The sequence below is a fragment of the Centroberyx gerrardi genome, chromosome 23, assembly GCF_048128805.1.
Source record: "Centroberyx gerrardi isolate f3 chromosome 23, fCenGer3.hap1.cur.20231027, whole genome shotgun sequence".
Taxonomy (NCBI): Eukaryota; Metazoa; Chordata; class Actinopteri; order Beryciformes; family Berycidae; genus Centroberyx; species Centroberyx gerrardi.
Window position 1 is genome coordinate 15,179,366 of NC_136019.1, and position 16,498 is coordinate 15,195,863.

The 16,498-nt window shown below is 42.1% G+C and overlaps 2 protein-coding genes and 3 non-coding genes across 7 annotated transcripts in view; all 5 read left to right on the forward strand.

The window, feature by feature from the left end:
- plcb3 (phospholipase C, beta 3 (phosphatidylinositol-specific)) overlaps nt 1-16,498 on the forward strand; it is a 194,893-nt gene that overhangs the window by 28,165 nt on the left and 150,230 nt on the right. The gene's annotated exons all lie outside the window — the stretch shown is intronic.
- snx15 (sorting nexin 15) lies at nt 1,859-10,561 on the forward strand. 2 transcript variants are annotated; one of them, XM_078291832.1, is made up of 7 exons: nt 1,859-2,023; nt 2,950-3,106; nt 3,380-3,495; nt 3,799-4,099; nt 5,142-5,315; nt 5,773-5,970; nt 9,783-10,561. In XM_078291832.1, exons 1-7 carry the CDS (start codon nt 1,925-1,927, stop codon nt 9,920-9,922), a joined length of 1,185 nt encoding a protein of 394 aa, XP_078147958.1. In that variant the 5' UTR covers nt 1,859-1,924; the 3' UTR covers nt 9,923-10,561. The 2 variants fall into 2 exon arrangements, with proteins under 2 accessions (XP_078147958.1, XP_071750361.1); XM_071894260.2 differs by having other exon boundaries at nt 3,799-4,078.
- Nucleotides 7,392-7,473, forward strand: trnal-aag (transfer RNA leucine (anticodon AAG)). Its single transcript has one exon. It is a non-coding gene; the product is annotated as a tRNA-Leu (tRNA).
- Nucleotides 8,219-8,300, forward strand: trnal-aag (transfer RNA leucine (anticodon AAG)). Its single transcript has one exon. It is a non-coding gene; the product is annotated as a tRNA-Leu (tRNA).
- Nucleotides 9,386-9,467, forward strand: trnal-aag (transfer RNA leucine (anticodon AAG)). Its single transcript has one exon. It is a non-coding gene; the product is annotated as a tRNA-Leu (tRNA).

The window sequence follows — 16,498 nt, forward strand, 5'->3', positions numbered from 1 at the left end:
AAATTAAATATTTACCTCATTTGTCTCTGCTACACATTTCCCCTTCAATTTAACAGGCAATTACCAGAGAGTAAAATGTTGCTACTGGCGATGAAGTCTGACCTTTGAGCTGGAGTCTGTTGGATATAAACTCCCACCCAGTCTGCTTCACAGTCAAGGCCTTGGGAAGGTTTTGACTGCATGACATAGTAGATACTATTGTTTGATACCAGTTTCTCCATAATAATGTGGTAATTCCCAAAACATTTAGTCATTTAGCTGCTGCTCTTATCCAGAGCGACTTACAATTGAGTGCAACAGTAGAATAAGCTTCAGTTCCTTGATCACCAACATTACAAGTAAGGAGCACAAAGGTCAGAGGTCACAGCGCCCTGAAAACAGATGGAAAAAATATTCCTGAGACCCTCAAATGATCATGTAAGAGAGAAGAGCTCGGAAATGAACAAGAGACACAAGAGCTGAGGAGAGGTGGAAGGGCTTTTTGTTTTCAACCCAAACTGAACAGCACAGTATGTGTTTCCTCAGCAGTGCAGTGAGGTCTGATGTTGTTCTCTTTGTTGTATTGTCTTGAACAGGGCGCAGATTTTAATGTGCTTTTCTTATTTTAGCACTAGTGCAGTCATCTTGGATACAGTTGCAGAGATTCATATAAGTTTATTTGCAAGCAGCATAACCATATCATTTATAAAAAAGATTTAAATCCAGTAAATTCCCAAAGATATTGCAATTCATACAGCAAAATTATTTGTTTTCTAAATTAAACTCCCTTTTCTGTGTCTGTACTGTTCTCTGCTTCAGTACACTTCACTAAGAAAAGGCCTATAGCGCCCCCTGGGGTGTTCATATGTTCCTTACATTACTAGGCAAACAGCACCAGGGCCAAGATGGCAGACAGCAAATGATTCTTACATGCCTCTGTTCTCACTGATTACAACTTTCATTACTGCTCCATAACTTGCAACTTTTGATTTTCATTGCTCTGATTTCCATTTTATTTTACCATCTTTCTTCCATAAGAACTACTCTAAAAGGATGTGATTGTTTGTTTAATAAAATGTGAAGATCAACTATTTAAATAAGAGGTAAAAGTAAAAAGATGTATTTGTTCTATTGATAAGCTACATGTTAGTCTGCCCAGTAAAATAGAGTTTCACAATTGACAACAGACATTCCAATAAATAGACATTTGGCAAAATCTCTATTCTAATAACAAAAGTTGATTCAAAAGCAAGACATGATCATTGCAATATGCGATATGTGAGAAATGTCTGCTGTGAATGTATTTTCTTAAAACATAAGAGGTTTTATCCAATTACCAGTGTCTTTTTGTTCCAGCAACTTTGTTGCTCCCAACTCTCTAAATCTTATGTGAATGTGTGACTTTGTGTGTATTTTGTGATATATAGGGTCATTCCCATAGTATGTATGAATAGGCCTATAGTAAGGAAATAATCTGAAAATGTCATAGATTTTTGTTTATATTAATGTTTGTTTGATTTATGATGATCACAAATGGTCATAGTTTTATTTTTTACTTTCAGAAATTTTGTGAAAGGTACAACTCTGGAAGGATAGAATACAATCACTGAATGTAATAATAACAACATCAAATAACTCCATACGTTTATACAATGAGAGCAGATAAAATAAGAATAAGAAAAACAGATAAATATTTTTGAAAAGGAAGAAAAAGAAAACATTTTTAGGGGTTAAGGCATACGGTTGAAGTCGTTTACCCGATTTAACAACAGCCACGCACACGTAACTACGAATACGTACAGACGCACACGTACGTCACCAACCAGGAAGCGAGCGTTGAGGAGTGATAGAAGAATCACAACAGAGCGGCCACGGCGTTGACAGCTGTGTTCACTGACTGATACTGAAACACGCTATTTGTCTGCTGCCGTTACCGAGGGCGGCCATGTCTCGGAAACCCAAAGAGGAGTATTACCGGTTCTTCACCGTCACCGACCCGCGCGCACACGAGAAGGGACACACCGAGTACAAAATGACAGCAAGGGTTGGTTTGCTCTCTCTCTCTCTCTCTCTCTCTCTCTCTCCATAATAGACAATAAGCTTATAACAGGCTGTTATGCTAATTTGTATATCTGTCTCTCTCTTTTCCCGCCTCTGTTTATCTCTGTCTCTTTCTTCCCCCCTCTCTCTCTGTCTATCTGCCTCCGTCTCTCTCTCCCTTTCTCTCTCTGTTTTAGTAACCCAACAGTATGCTGTTATGTTATGCTAATTTGTCGTTCTCTTTCTCCCTCTCTGTGTTAAGCTAATTATCTTATGACTTGCCCACATGTTGCTTATTATGTCTACTTAATAACGTTACACCCAACTGTTGTAGCAAGTTCTACTCTTTTGTCAGTTTTTTATAAATCAAAAGTTATTGAGTTAGACTTGTTATTTGTTTATAACATAATGAAATTCCATCAGTCGGCTGGTCATAAAGTGCTTATAGCTAAGAAAGATAGAAAGATAGATAGATAGATAGATAGACAATGGCCCGTTTATTATGAAGTACTGGGGCAGAGTGAGCACCCAAGGGAAGCCGAGAGAACTTGTGATTCTATTCATGAGCCCTAACACCCCCATGACCAGACTAATGCCCTGTGCCCTCTGGACACACACACACACACAATATCAAAGGGGATCACTTCTTCACACTATCGCTGGGGGATCATAGACCTAATTCCTGCCTTGATCTTCTGATGAGCTCACATTCCTTGCCTTTCCTCTCCCCTCTGTCCCGTTTATCTGTCAATTCAAATACATTTCAAACAGCTTTATTGGCTTCAACATAAGATAACGCTTCCCAAAGCAGCAGACGTTTCCAGAACAGCCACAATATCAATAGACGATCTATTGAAATGAAGCCAGGTGGCAGAAGGCTGGTCTGAGAAGTAATACTGAACCTGCTCTCTCCTCCTCTCTGGTTTATAGTTTGTGTCAAAGCGCCACCCAGAAGATGTGAAGGAGGTGGTTGTGTGGAGGAGGTTTTCAGAGCTGAAGAAGCTGCACGGGGAGCTGGCCTACACACACAGGAACCTGTTCAGAAGACAGGAGGAGTTCCCACCGTTCCCCCCCGCACAGCTCTTTGGTATAATGGACAAAGATGGCAACACACACACACACACACACATCCTGCTGTCTCTTTTGTCGATCATCAATAGCTTGGATTAGCTTACTGAATTAGAGTTATTTGATTATTTGAGTTATTTTATTAGCTTCTTCATCATGATTGTCATTATTGCATTGTAACTGGCCACTGAAGCTCTCTCCCTCGCCCCTCATCTCTCTCTCTCTCTCTCTCTCTCTCTCTCTCTCTCTCTCTCTCTCTCTCTCTCTCTCTCTCTCTCTCTCTCTGTTTCAGGCAGGTTTGATGAGGCTGTGATAGAGGAGAGGAGGAAGGCTGCAGAGGCCATGCTTCTGTTCACCACCAACATACCTGCACTCTACAATAGCCCACAGCTCAAAGACTTCTTCAGAGTGAGATATACACTCTATATTTCACAATTAATATAGACACACACCAACAAACAGGGACACGTGCCAGACCGCAAGTCATACATTCATAAAGACTTAAAAGAAATTGCCAGTCTAGTTGAAAATCTAAAATCTCATCTGAATCTCTCATCCTCTCTCGTATTTCTGCTTCTCTCCCTCCTGTTCCATTTCTCCTACCCATCCTCCCTCTTTGCTCCTTTCCTGCTTTCTCTTTTCCCCCTCTCTTCACTCCCCCATCTTATCTTTCTCTTTCCTCCCCTCTCTTCCTCCCCTCCCTCCTGTCAGGGCGGCGAGGTCGCGAGGCCTCTGGACCCCTCCCCTCTCGCCTCCGCCTGTCCTCTGCCCCCCCCTCTCATCCCCCTCCCCGAGCGGAGGGCGTCGGACTGCGAGCCCGCGGAGGAGGAGGAGGGGAGGGAGGCTCCCACCTTACCCCAGGACCTGGGCTCCAACCTGGGCTTGGAGCTGGGCGAGCCGGAGGTGGCGGCTGAGGCCTACAGCGATTTAGGAGGCTCTCCGACAGAAGAGGAGAGAGAGGAGCTGAGCGATGCAGAGCTGGAGGACAGAGGTACAGAGCTGGAGGACAGAGGTACACAGTGGGGAAGCATAGAGGTAGAATGGAAAGGAAAAGAAATGGAAAGGATGCCTTCTGGTGTGTTGCAAAGATGTCCTTTGATTCGCCTAATTTAACTCCACACACTACCACACATAAATGCAATGCATGTAAAGTAGGGATGGGACAATAACCGATAATACTATATATTGTGGTAAAAAACAATAACTGTTATGACACCGCCCCTCATTTTTATTACAGTGACCAGCACAATAACCAGCAACTTCTTGAAAATGTTAAATTGGTGTTGCTGGCTGGATGCGGGCCGGTAGCTTTTTCTAACTTTTTTGAGACTCATTTGACTTCATTTATTATTTAAAAAAATGTCTTCTGATTGATATGATAAATTAGTTTTTAAGTAATTGACGCATATTACAGTCCTTTTTTTTTTTAAGGTTTTCATCTTCGAAATAATTATTGAGATAATATTGTATATCAAGATACCTTTTTCAAGATAATGGTACTATGAAATTTGCGTATCTCATCTCCCCAATAAAAGGAGAAGAAATAGAGGAAATTAGTGATATGGATCTTAATAACACTGGTACAAGATGACAAGTGTACACAGTGACAGCCGTAGAACGAGCATGCATAGAAAAGGGACATTGTGGGGTATCGAGGTTATGTCCTACAGTTGTGACATTGCTGTGTTAAGAATGAGGAACTCAGCAGTATGGACCCAGAGAGCAGAAGGAAATGAGAAATGATCAGCAGAGTCAGCAACTTAAATTGCCCGTGGGACTCTCCTGCTTGTACCTGCAACAAAATCACAGGCGTCATGTTGTCGACCACAACATAATCTCTCTGGTGTTCCGCTGCTCAAAGCTTCCCTAGGCAAGATGTTTATGTAAAAATACACCAATTTTATCAGCCTCAGTCACACATAGGGGCAGCGATAGAGAAGACCGTCCCATCCCGACTAATTGAGACACCAGATTTGCCCTAATGCTCTGTGCTTTCCTTTCTTTTCTCCCTCTCAGTCTTGTCTTTGTCTCTTTGTCCACGTCTTCACCTCCAGGCTCGTCTCCTGACCCGCCGCCAGCCAGAACCCACCAGTCGCAAGAGTCCCAGGAAGAATTCGATTCACTGTTTGACTCTGTGGCAGAAGAGCAAGTCCCGTCCCCCAGGGAGGAAGGTCCGCCTCCACTGTCTGATAACGACTTGGCTATCTTCGATCCCTGCTGCAAACAAGGTGAGAATAAATGCACACACATACGTACACGCATCAAGAAAGTCAGCATATTCCTCAAGTAAACTATGTAAGATTTTCTTTAAATATGTCACTGTCAAATTATGACCTTTTGGTGCTGTGTTTTATCGTCCTGTCAGCAGCTTAAATTCCTTCTAGTTATTAAATTGCTACTACTTCATATGTATTATATTTGATTGTACTTATTGTATTCTTACCATTTTTATGTTCAGGAGTTCAAGCCAGCAAACTCCAAAACTGGACCAAATGAAAGCACTGAGCAGATTACTGTGGTTACTACTATATTTAACAGCGACAGCCAGCGTTTTCTGATTAGCATTAGAATGCAAAATCAAAGATATTTTCACAGCAAGATATTAATTAGATAAAGCTCCACACAGCATCTTAAACTACTACTTTTATATCCCTTTCTCTCGCTCCTCTTCTCTCTCTATTTCAGATGGATCCAATTCCTCCGGCGATCACTCAGAATTGTTCTCACTGCCGTTAGCCAATCCGGATGGAGGGGAGGCGGACTATTTGAGCCAAGCAGCCAATGAGCTAACAGCAGCCATGGAGCGGGAGAAGGAGGGGGAATTCAGTTCGGCCATACTTGGATACAGGACGGCGGTGGATATACTGATCACCGGAGTACAGGGTGAGGAAGACAGACTTGGAGAGAAGCATAGATGGATGAAGTGATGGAGGAGGGTGGGTGGTAGGAAGGAGAGAAAGAGGGAGGGAGGAGGGAGGTGAGAGAAAGAGTATTCATTTCATCAATATTCCAGTCCTAGGTGTTGGCTGATATATTGATCACAGAAGCGCAGGTTAAAAGAGAAGGTAAAGTGAGGGATCAAGCAGTTATAGAGATTATAATTCAATAGAAGATGGCTGTTACAGGGTTCAGGTCACATTATGAAATACTCAAAATTCAAAAGTCAAACCATAAACAGTTAAGGGAAAAAATTACTATTGTGATCGATAGGGCATTTTTTTTACTTTGTGGCTTGGCCAGAAAGTGAAAGCCGAGATGATCTTGGGAGATTTCATCTGGCTTGCAAAGCTACCTCCTTGTCCTTTTACAGCATAAGTTACAAGTTTAAATCATATGTTCATCACATTCTACCTTTCATACACTGTATTGACAGACTGATTGTGAAATGACCCTGGAAAAGCAGCAGACCAAAAGGCAGATGTGACCAAATGCCACAAATTGATTAATTTATTTGGTCGTGCTAGAACTGCAACACACATCAGTTCTGCTTTCAACGTGCAGCAGCGTCATGTTGCCACATAGCTGGTATTGTAGCTATTATGCTACCTTCAAGTGCTGTTGGAAATATCAGAATTATGACTTGGGCATGCCTGAACGATATAAACAAGGAGGGAAATATAACAGGGAAAGTCAGGATTTTCTATGATCCCCAAGTTACCCAGTTCTGTGCGTCGGCTTTGGTGAGTCAGTCCGGGTCAAATTTCCCGGGCCGTTTCTCCGCCAATGTGACAGAATACGGCCTCAGTTCTTCGAGCCATTTTGACTGCAACAACCATCAATTGCATGACATTCATGGAGACTGTGCATGTTGTCCACACTGTGAACACCACAACCGCCAAAATAAAGTATGAATCAGCTATTAGACTATTAAACTAGCAGCAAGTTTCCAAGTAATTATCAATGTATGCATCAGCATAAATCATATTTTGCATTAGAAGTGATAGCTGTAGTACTTTATTGATCACATTTGCTCTGCAGTACACATCCGGATGTACTGCTCAGATACTATCTCACTGATAAATGGAATGTACACAGCACACACACACACACACACACACACACACACACACACACACACACACACACAGCACAGCACAGCACAGCAGAGCGAATGTGGTATGTGACCTCGACATAAAATGAACACTAGGGTATTTTGTTCTAGTAGTCGCTGCCCCTCTTTACCCAGTGTAAGCTATGTGTTACTATGTAATAAATCTTTTGCAACTCGTTAATGAGTTACTTATTGGTTTGGCCTACTGTAGTGTTGTCTCCTAGTGAGTTGTCAACTGTTGTTGCAGTCAGCTGGTAGCGTGGCCGAGCGGTCTAAGGCGCTGGATTAAGGCTCCAGTCTCTTCGGGGGCGTGGGTTCGAATCCCACCGCTGCCAAGAAGTTTTTCCAACTCTGTAGGTGAGAGTTAATATGATAGAAACAGCAGCAAATGGAGAAGTAGATTTGCGGCGAATTCTCAGCATGTCGGTGGAAACAATCAAATGCCAAGTGTTCTTTGGGAACTGTTCGCTCCAGTTAAACCTTAACTACGCGACATATGTAATATTTATAGAAAAAAGTTTGTTTTTCTTGATTAACGATTAAAGAAAATTAAGGAAAATGAAGAATACAAAAGCGAAGATATTTGTCAGTGGGGTACGATGACAGCACACATTGATCAGGTGTGTTAAAATCATATTTTTTCTTGATATAACCTGTTTTTTTTAACCATGGAAGCAATTTTTGAGCCTCCCTGATTAAACTGTTGTTAAAAAAAATTATGAATTGACATTTAAGAAACAAACTATTTACACACAAATTATCCCTGCACCTTCTGACATGCTGTCCACACTAACAATGTGGATGATGCAGATATATATTTAACTGCGTGTACTGACAACACAGCATGTGTGACACCTCGATTTTTTGTAAAAAAAAAATTCTCTGCTATTAACTGTTCCTCTCTAGTAGTGTAAGCCAAAGCAGGGTGTCATCTTTTGTTTTGCCAGAAATCTGGTGCAACTCTCTAATGGTTTACCTATTAGTGTCTTCTCCTTTCCCCCAGTCAGATCTATTCTAGGTAGGGTAACATTGATCCACCCTCCTTTGAGTGCTGTAAGACTGAGCAACTCGCTATCAGCTGGTAGCGTGGCCGAGCGGTCTAAGGCGCTGGATTAAGGCTCCAGTCTCTTCGGGGGCGTGGGTTCGAATCCCACTGCTGCCAAGAAGCTTTTGCTTTCCTGCACTACACGAAGTATGAAAAAATATAGGAACATTTTCTTCTTTTTCTTGATGAAAGTGGTCTAAATAAGCAAAATAAAGTATAAAAATGAAAGATATTTTTCAATCAGGTATGATGACACATTGATGGGACCAGTGTTGGATGGTAATGCGTTACAGTAACATTACTTTTCCCAGTAATGAGTAGTGTTACGGATTACTATTTCAGTTTCAATTATCATATTATAGTTACCAATCAAAAAGATAAGTCATTGCTTTTGTTCCTCCTAAATGTTAGCTTGAAGTTGAATAATCCAAAAACTATATCCCAGCCCCAATTTTCTGATGTGCTTTCATGATAATTAAATCATCCTCTCATATTAAAATAGTTTAGATAAAAAATGACTCTCTACTTTGATTTTATCAAGTGAAAGAATGACAAGAACTTTGGACATCAACACTGTTTGGCTTTGATCATTCACAGGAAAACTGATTGAGTTATCTTGATTTTTGAAGGGATGCAGTCACCAATTTCTTGGAATGGAATAAAAAAGTCATATAACAAATAGTGTAATGAATTACTGCTCCCATGGAATAATAAGTAAAGTAATAATATTTAGAAAAGAGTGACAAGTAATGAGTAATATATTACCTTTTTTGAAAAACGAGCACAACACTGGATGGGACATGCTTTAAGATCATATTTTTCCTCGATATATAGCCTGTTTTTTAACTACAGGACAAATTTTATGAACATCACTGTTTCAACTGTAGTTTTTTATCAGTTTGTCATATTATGTGACATTTAAGACATGCAAATTACACACAAATTAGCCCTGCACCTGATGTGCTGTCTGCAACACGAACAATGTGGATGACACACAGATCTAAATTAAGTGCACAGACATCACACATCTGCCTCATCTGTTGCTGTGCCATAAATCTTACAACTCTAATGGTTTATCTATTCTTAGTTTGAACGTCCTCAGTGTCTTCTCCTTTCCCCCCGCTCAGCTCTATTCTGGGAAGGGTAACGCTGACCCCTCCTCCCCTCTGACTTGTCCAAGAGCGATCTGTCTGCTGTCAGCTGGTAGCGTGGCCGAGCGGTCTAAGGCGCTGGATTAAGGCTCCAGTCTCTTCGGGGGCGTGGGTTCGAATCCCACCGCTGCCAAGAAGCTTTTCCAGCTCAGATGGTTTGCCGCAGAGCTGGAATTTAAGATGTTAGAAAAATGGTTCAGCTGTGGATTAGATGAATTAGGGTGAATAGTTGTCAAAAAAGTATTTAATTGGGTGTCAAGTCAGTACAAAGTTTAGGTCGACACGTTTGGCGCTCCAAAGTTAGTTCTAGTTATCTCTTTACTGCATGAAGTATGAAAGACCGATGGAAAAAAGTTTTTTTTTCTTGATTAAAGTTGACTAATTAAGACAATCATAACAATGATAATAATCTCTCTCTCTCTCTCTCTCTCTCTCACTCTCTCTGCAGGAGATCCAGATCCGGCACGTAGGGAGTCGGTGAAGCGGAGGACCGCCCAGTATCTGAAACACGCTGAGATGTTAGTCGACAGGCACTCCTCGCCCACACACACTCACACACCTACACACACGCACGCACAGGACCCATAGATGCATGTACACACACACACACACACACACACACACACACATAAAAACAGATCAAAGACACCGTCAGCACTTGTACTCATACACACAGGTAGACACACCAATATACAGACAGATCAAAGACAGGTAAACTCAGGGTTGTGGCATACACATACACACACACACACACACACTCACTCTCAGGGTAATGATATACACATAGACACACTCACACAAATGCACAGTTAGGTTCATAGACACAGACCCACATGGATACACACATACACACACACACACACACTCAGTGAGGACACAGGCACATTTGGACCACAATACGCATAACATACACACTCATTCAGGTACAAAAAGGATATTACACCAGCATACATACTTCCGCACACACACACACACACACACTCTCTCTGTCTGTCTCACACACACACACAAACACACACACAGGTACATACTAACACTCTAAGACTACAGACTGTGTGTTGTCATTTTAGTCGCCTTTATATCTGAAATCTGTGATTTTGAAAATCTTAATATCCGGAATCTGAAAGTAACTGTAAAAAGATTGGATTGGATGCTGTTGTAACCTTAATGGATTAATTAAAAAGACCATTCATCTCTCTCTCTCTCTCTCTCTCTCTCTCACTCTCACTCTCACTCTCTCTCTCTCTCTCTCTCTCTCTCTCTCTCTCTCTCTCAAGATTAATCCCTTATCTTCCTAAAAAAAATCTTTTACACTGTTTTTATGTTGAATAATGTGTATGTATATCAGTAATTTGCACAAACAATTGTTATTGGTTTTGTAAATAAATGAGATTTAAGTTAAGTTAACAAGATATCAGTTTTCTTGAGGTTAGAAAAGAGTGGTTTGTGCCAACCAACAGAGGTTGCGAGACGCTGTAACTGCAATCCTGGGATTACATAATCAGATTGTCAAAATAACTGCCACCAGGCCAGGATGCTTGTTTTTCAAAGAAGTATAATCTCATTAATCAGAATTGGAATCATTTTACCCACAACCATTTTACCTACAATAAATGCACATTGATTTGTTTTGATGACAAATGTTGACATTATACTTACAGGCATGCAGGTAAATGAGAGTGAGGGGTGAGAAAGTCACAATTGTTTGGTGTTTGGTTACAGTCCTCCACAGGTGAAAAAAAGCCAGTAGTCATTTTTAAAAAACAAATCAATACTTTAAATTTTCAGTTAAATCTAGACAGGGAATCATTAATCATCCAAGAGCACTTTATGGAGCGATCTTAGCTAACTACACATTAGACAGAATCCGGTAGTTCTAGTGGGGGTTTGCAGTCTTGCAGTAGCAAGGCAGTACCACTAGGAGGTGCTATTGGATAATATCAATATCACAACTTCTAGTCCAGCAGCTCCTCTTGCCCTGTTTTTCCAGCCCATGGAAACTCTCCTAAATCAACAGAATCTCATATTTTTGTTTCTTCATGTGAGCAAGTTTGACGGCTAAGCAGCAGTTTATTTTACAACTTTCTCATCCAGCGGTTGTGTGAGCACACTGTGGGATTTCACTGCTACATAGGATACAAACGCACACAGTAACACACAGCTTTGTTTAAAGAACAGAGCCAGCGTTTTGACATGAAAGCTGTGTGTCATTGCTGTTTTGATTGGAGTAATTGACTCATACCAGTGTTATGCATCTTCTCCCATAAACCTCAAAGGCTGGAATGATCTTTTCTTCAAATATGGCGTTGTTTATGGGTTTTTGATGTATTGGTTTCAGATACACTTCAAGTCTGTAGCAGTGATGAATCGGCACAAAATGACTACCTCATATGTCAGTTTTGAATAAGTTGTCAGGAAACAAACAGTGGTAATTGTCGACTAGGAATCATGGTTGCCACGTCTGTTTATTATAAGGGAGGGGCTGGGATGCTTTGTGTGTGAAAAAGCATAAAAGTTGTCAAACACCCCCCCTCCTGTTGACCAGTCCCGCTCCCCAGTTCATCTCCCCTCCCTCCCCTAAACTAATTTGATCTACACTGGTATCCTGCAAAATACTTGTATCCCTGACGCCATTTTATTGATGCAGCTGTTTCTCAGCAAAATGACGACACTGTCTTCTCTATCAGTGCTGCCATATGTTTTATGCCTAGTTTACTGTCTGTTTTAACATTATTGTTTTATTATGTTTTCTGTTGCCTTCTGCAGACTTCTTGTCTCCTTGTCTCCCCATTTTTTTTGTCCCCTTTCCCTCAATTCCATGCCGACTTGCTTGGTTAAGTAAAGGTTAAATGAAGACATAGAATTTATTTTTGTTTTATTTTAATTGATAGCTGATATCAATTGTGTATACATGCATGTAGTGTTCCAGATAATATCCTGGTAATAGTCTGAGATTCTTTATATTTGTCTTCATCTATCTATCTATCTATCTATCTATCTATCTATCTATCTATCTATCTATCTATCTATCTTTCTAACTGCTAACTAATTAACTATCTAACTACTATTTATATGTTATAGGGAGAGAACAGAATTGTAGTTAATTTGGGAGTTGCAATTAGTGTGTTTTGCTGAAAAACAGTAAAAAATCAAGAATGATATCTCTATTTTTAAGATTCATTTTCAGCACTTTTCTGCTTTATTGGGTAGATGTAGAGTGGAGAGTGATAGGAGAGACACAGGAGACAGAGAGAGAGGGATGGTATGTGACAAAGGTCATGAACCAGACTGAAACCTACCTTTCAGCTTGATATATTTATAGGTAGAGATTGATTAGTCTGGCTTTTTGTCACACCTGACCACTTGACTAGCTAAACAAAAGAGGAGAGGGATGGATGGAGGGAGAAAGAGGGTGAAGAAGAGTGCGGACGAGAGGGAAAAGAGGAAAGCGATCGGTGTCACACAGCACAAGCCCTTCTCTGGAGAGAGGAGAGGGATGGAGGGACGACTGGAAGGACAAACAAACGGAGAGGCAACAAAAAAGAGAGGACCTGCCAGAGGAAAAGGCCGTTGTTTGTCTTTCGCAACCCTTTCTCTCTAGACGAAAGAGAGAGAGAGGGAGAGATAACGGAGGAGAGGAAAAAAAGGAGGGATGTGATTAGAGGATAAGCGGAGATCATCCCTCCATTGTTAAAGGGATGGAAAACACTGACCCTCCCTCTTCCTCTATTTTCGTCCCTCCCCCCCCCACACCCCTCTCTTTTTTGTCTTTTTCACCCGCTTTGTTTGGAGCATTGTGGAGAGCTTGAAGAGGATGGAGGGATGGCAGGGAAAGAGAGAGAGATAACATTGCTCCATCCTTCTCTTTCATATATCCCTCTCTTCCTCTCATCTGCCCCCCCTCTTCCCCTCTCTGTCTCTCTCTCTCTACCTTTTCCGTCCATCTCTCTCTGTGTAGCGCTGCACCTGTGAAATGCAGAGGAGGAGAGAGAAGGATGGAGAGACAAAGAGATGGAGGGAGGGAGGGATAGAATCAGAGGGAGGTAGAGCCTCGCAACATTAGCATGCTGAGAGTGTCAGCACTCTCCTCTCTTTCTCTCCCTCCATCCCCATCCCTCTCTCCATCCCTCCCTCTGTCTCGCTCTCCTCACTGGTCACTGCAATTATACCATCAAAACACTCCAGCCTGAGAGCATAATAGCTTCCCCTGCGTGTGTGTGTGTGTGTGTGCGTGTGTGTGTGTGTGTGTTAGCAAGAGAGATCAAGAGAAAGAGAGAGAGAGAGATGTGTGTATCGTGCATAATTCAATGCCATACATGGTGCATTATGTGTGCATGTATGACATGTAGGGCAGCTGTGGACGTGTGTGCTGCTGCTTGAGTGTGCACATAAATTAAATGTGAAAACAGAATGCATGCCATGTGTAGGTGAATGTGTGTGTGTGTGTGTGTGTGTGTGTGTGTGTGTGTGTATGAGTATCTCTCAGTCCTATCAGCTAGAAAAACTGCTTCTCCAACCTCTGACCAAACACACTCTTGGACACACGCTAAGAGACCCACTTTGCATGTGTGTATCCAGTGAGTTCACTGCGCCAACACACACACACACACACACACACACACACTAGTTCTCTGGAAGACTAAATGCATCCGTATTCAGTCAGTTCATTGCACACACAAACACAAAATACACACATTTTCACATTAACCTGCTAGTTGAACAATGAACAATCATGGTTTTGAATTAAAATGTATGTGTGTGTGTCATGCAGTTGCATGTGCACCTGCACATGCCATGAATGTTCATGAGTTTCTATTCACACACACACACACACACACACACACTAATGGATGCGTACAGGCATACAGTCATGGCTTTGACACACAAACCATTATGACCTACATGCCCAGTGGGTCATCATTAAACCAAATAACACACTCTCACACCTTCGGCTGTCCACACACACACACACACACACACACACACACAGACATCCACTGTTTTTGTTTTTGTTCCCTCAACTTCCTCTATCCCTCTCCCCTTCCGCCCCTCTGTCTCTAGGTCTCTCCCTCTCTCTTTCTCTCATTCTCTCTCTCATTCTCTTTCTCACACACACACACACACACACACACACTATCCCCCCAATGAGCTTGTTATCCCTCTCTGTCCGTTCGTTTCTCTCTGTCTCTCTGTCACCTTGCCCTCAGCTATTTGAGTACACTTCTCTCTCTCTCTCTCTCTCTCTCTCTCTCTCTCTTTCTATCTCTCTCTCACACACACACGCACACACACACACACATAAACACACTCACACTCTATCTGTCTCTCTATCTCTCCCTCATTCGCTCTCTCACTCATGTTCTCTCTCTATTTCTATCCATCTCTCTCTCTGTATGTTTCTCTCTCATTCGCTCTAACTCTACATATGTTCTCTCTCTCTCAATATTCCTGCCAGTTCAGTTCAGCTCATCCTCCTTTATGGTCATGAATGTTAGATGAACAGTATTGGCAAACACATCTCAATACAATTGAATGTAAATAATGAAATAAATGGTATGGATATTTATTTTATGAGATGTTTCTATCTGATTTTCTCTCCCATTATCTTTCCAGCTGTCTTTCTGACTCGGTTGCTTTCTCTCTTATTGCACCCCTCTTCTCTTTCTCTTTCCCATTGTTCCTCCTCTCCACCTCTCCCATCTCTCCCCCTCGTTCCCTCTTCCTCTCTCTTTCCTCCACTCCCTTTCGCTCTCCTCTCCCTCTTTACCTCCTCTCATCTCTGTTAAACTCTCCTCTCTCTCTCTCCTCTCCTGATCTTCCTTTCCCTTTCTCATCCTCCCCTTTTTCATCCCTCTTCCCGTACTCCCTTGCTCCTTTTTGGTTCTCTCTATCTTTCTTCCTTTCTTTCTTTTTTCCCTATCATTTTCTTTTTCTTTCTCTCATTTTCCTCTACTCTCTTTCTATCCCCTGCATCTCTCCACCCATTCCCTCTCTTTCCCTACCTCCTCTCTCTCTGTCTGTCTCTCTCTCCCTCTCTCTCTCTCTCTCTCTCCCCTTTGTCCGTCTACTCTCCCACCCTTCCTCTCCCTCTTTCTGCTTCGCTCTGCTCTCTCTCTCTCCTCCCTCTCCCCCCTCCCGTCGCTCGCTCCCTCTTTCTCTCCCCATCTCTCTCTCTCCCTCTAAGTAAATCAATGAACATACACTTTATGCCGTCTATTGATCCTCTCTCATATCTATCCATCCTCGCCCCCCTCCTGTTCTCACCCTCCCTCCTCCTCTCGGGCTTTTCCTCTTTCCTCTCTGTCTACATCCTCTTTCTTTCCTCTCTGTCTCCCCTTTGAATTCATAAGCTCTTTTTCTTCCACATTGCATCTCTCTCTCTCTCTTTATCAGTCTCTTTCTCCCCCTCTCTCTCTCTCTGGGATGTCCTATTTATATGGCTGGCACCTACATGCTTGCACTGAAGTGTGTGTGTGTGTGTGTGTGTGTGTGTGTGTGTGTGTGTGTGTGTGTGTGTGTGTTCAGTGGAAGAGTTTGATGTTGGTCTAAGTGGTTAACATATTATGAGCCCTCAGAGAGATATCATTCCCGCACACACACACACACATACTTTTAGGCTTTTTGGTCGGCTTTCTGTGGACAATTTGTGCTTTTTAGTATTCTCTAGCTTGTGCAGCGGATCCATGTATTATCTATCAATTGCGTTCTCCCACACCCTCATATCTCCACTCACACACACACACACACACACACACACACACACCTTTATGGCCTGCCGCCGTCCCAGAATGATAAAACCCAGTATTATCTTTTGTTATTTATTATTGCAGATGGATGGAGCCGTCATTTCATGACCTCGCTCTCTCTCTCTCCCTCCCTCCCTCCTCTTCCCTCGCCTCTCCTCTCTCTGCATACGTTTTTATTTATTCAGATCTCTCTCGCTTTCTCTCTTTCCCGGCCTCTCCTCTCTGCATGTTTGTGTTTATTCAGACCTCTCTCTCACTCTCTCTCTCTCTCTCTCTCTCTCTCTCACTCTCTCTCTGCACCCATGTGTCCAGCTTTTGTTACCAGCCTCGTTTCCATAACAACTGCGACCTTTCAGTCAGTACCTAACCGCAGCGTTTTTGATCAAAAGTAGAGAGAAAAAGAGGGGATGAGACAGAG

Coding starts and splice junctions, on each gene's coding strand:
- snx15 (XM_078291832.1), top strand. CDS start 1,925: ATGTCTCGGAAACCCAAAGAGGAGTATTACCGGTTCTTCACCGTCACC. Junction 2,024..2,949: donor AGTACAAAATGACAGCAAGG/GTTGGTTTGCTC, acceptor TCTGGTTTATAG/TTTGTGTCAAAGCGCCACCC. Junction 3,107..3,379: donor CCCCCCCGCACAGCTCTTTG/GTATAATGGACA, acceptor TCTCTGTTTCAG/GCAGGTTTGATGAGGCTGTG.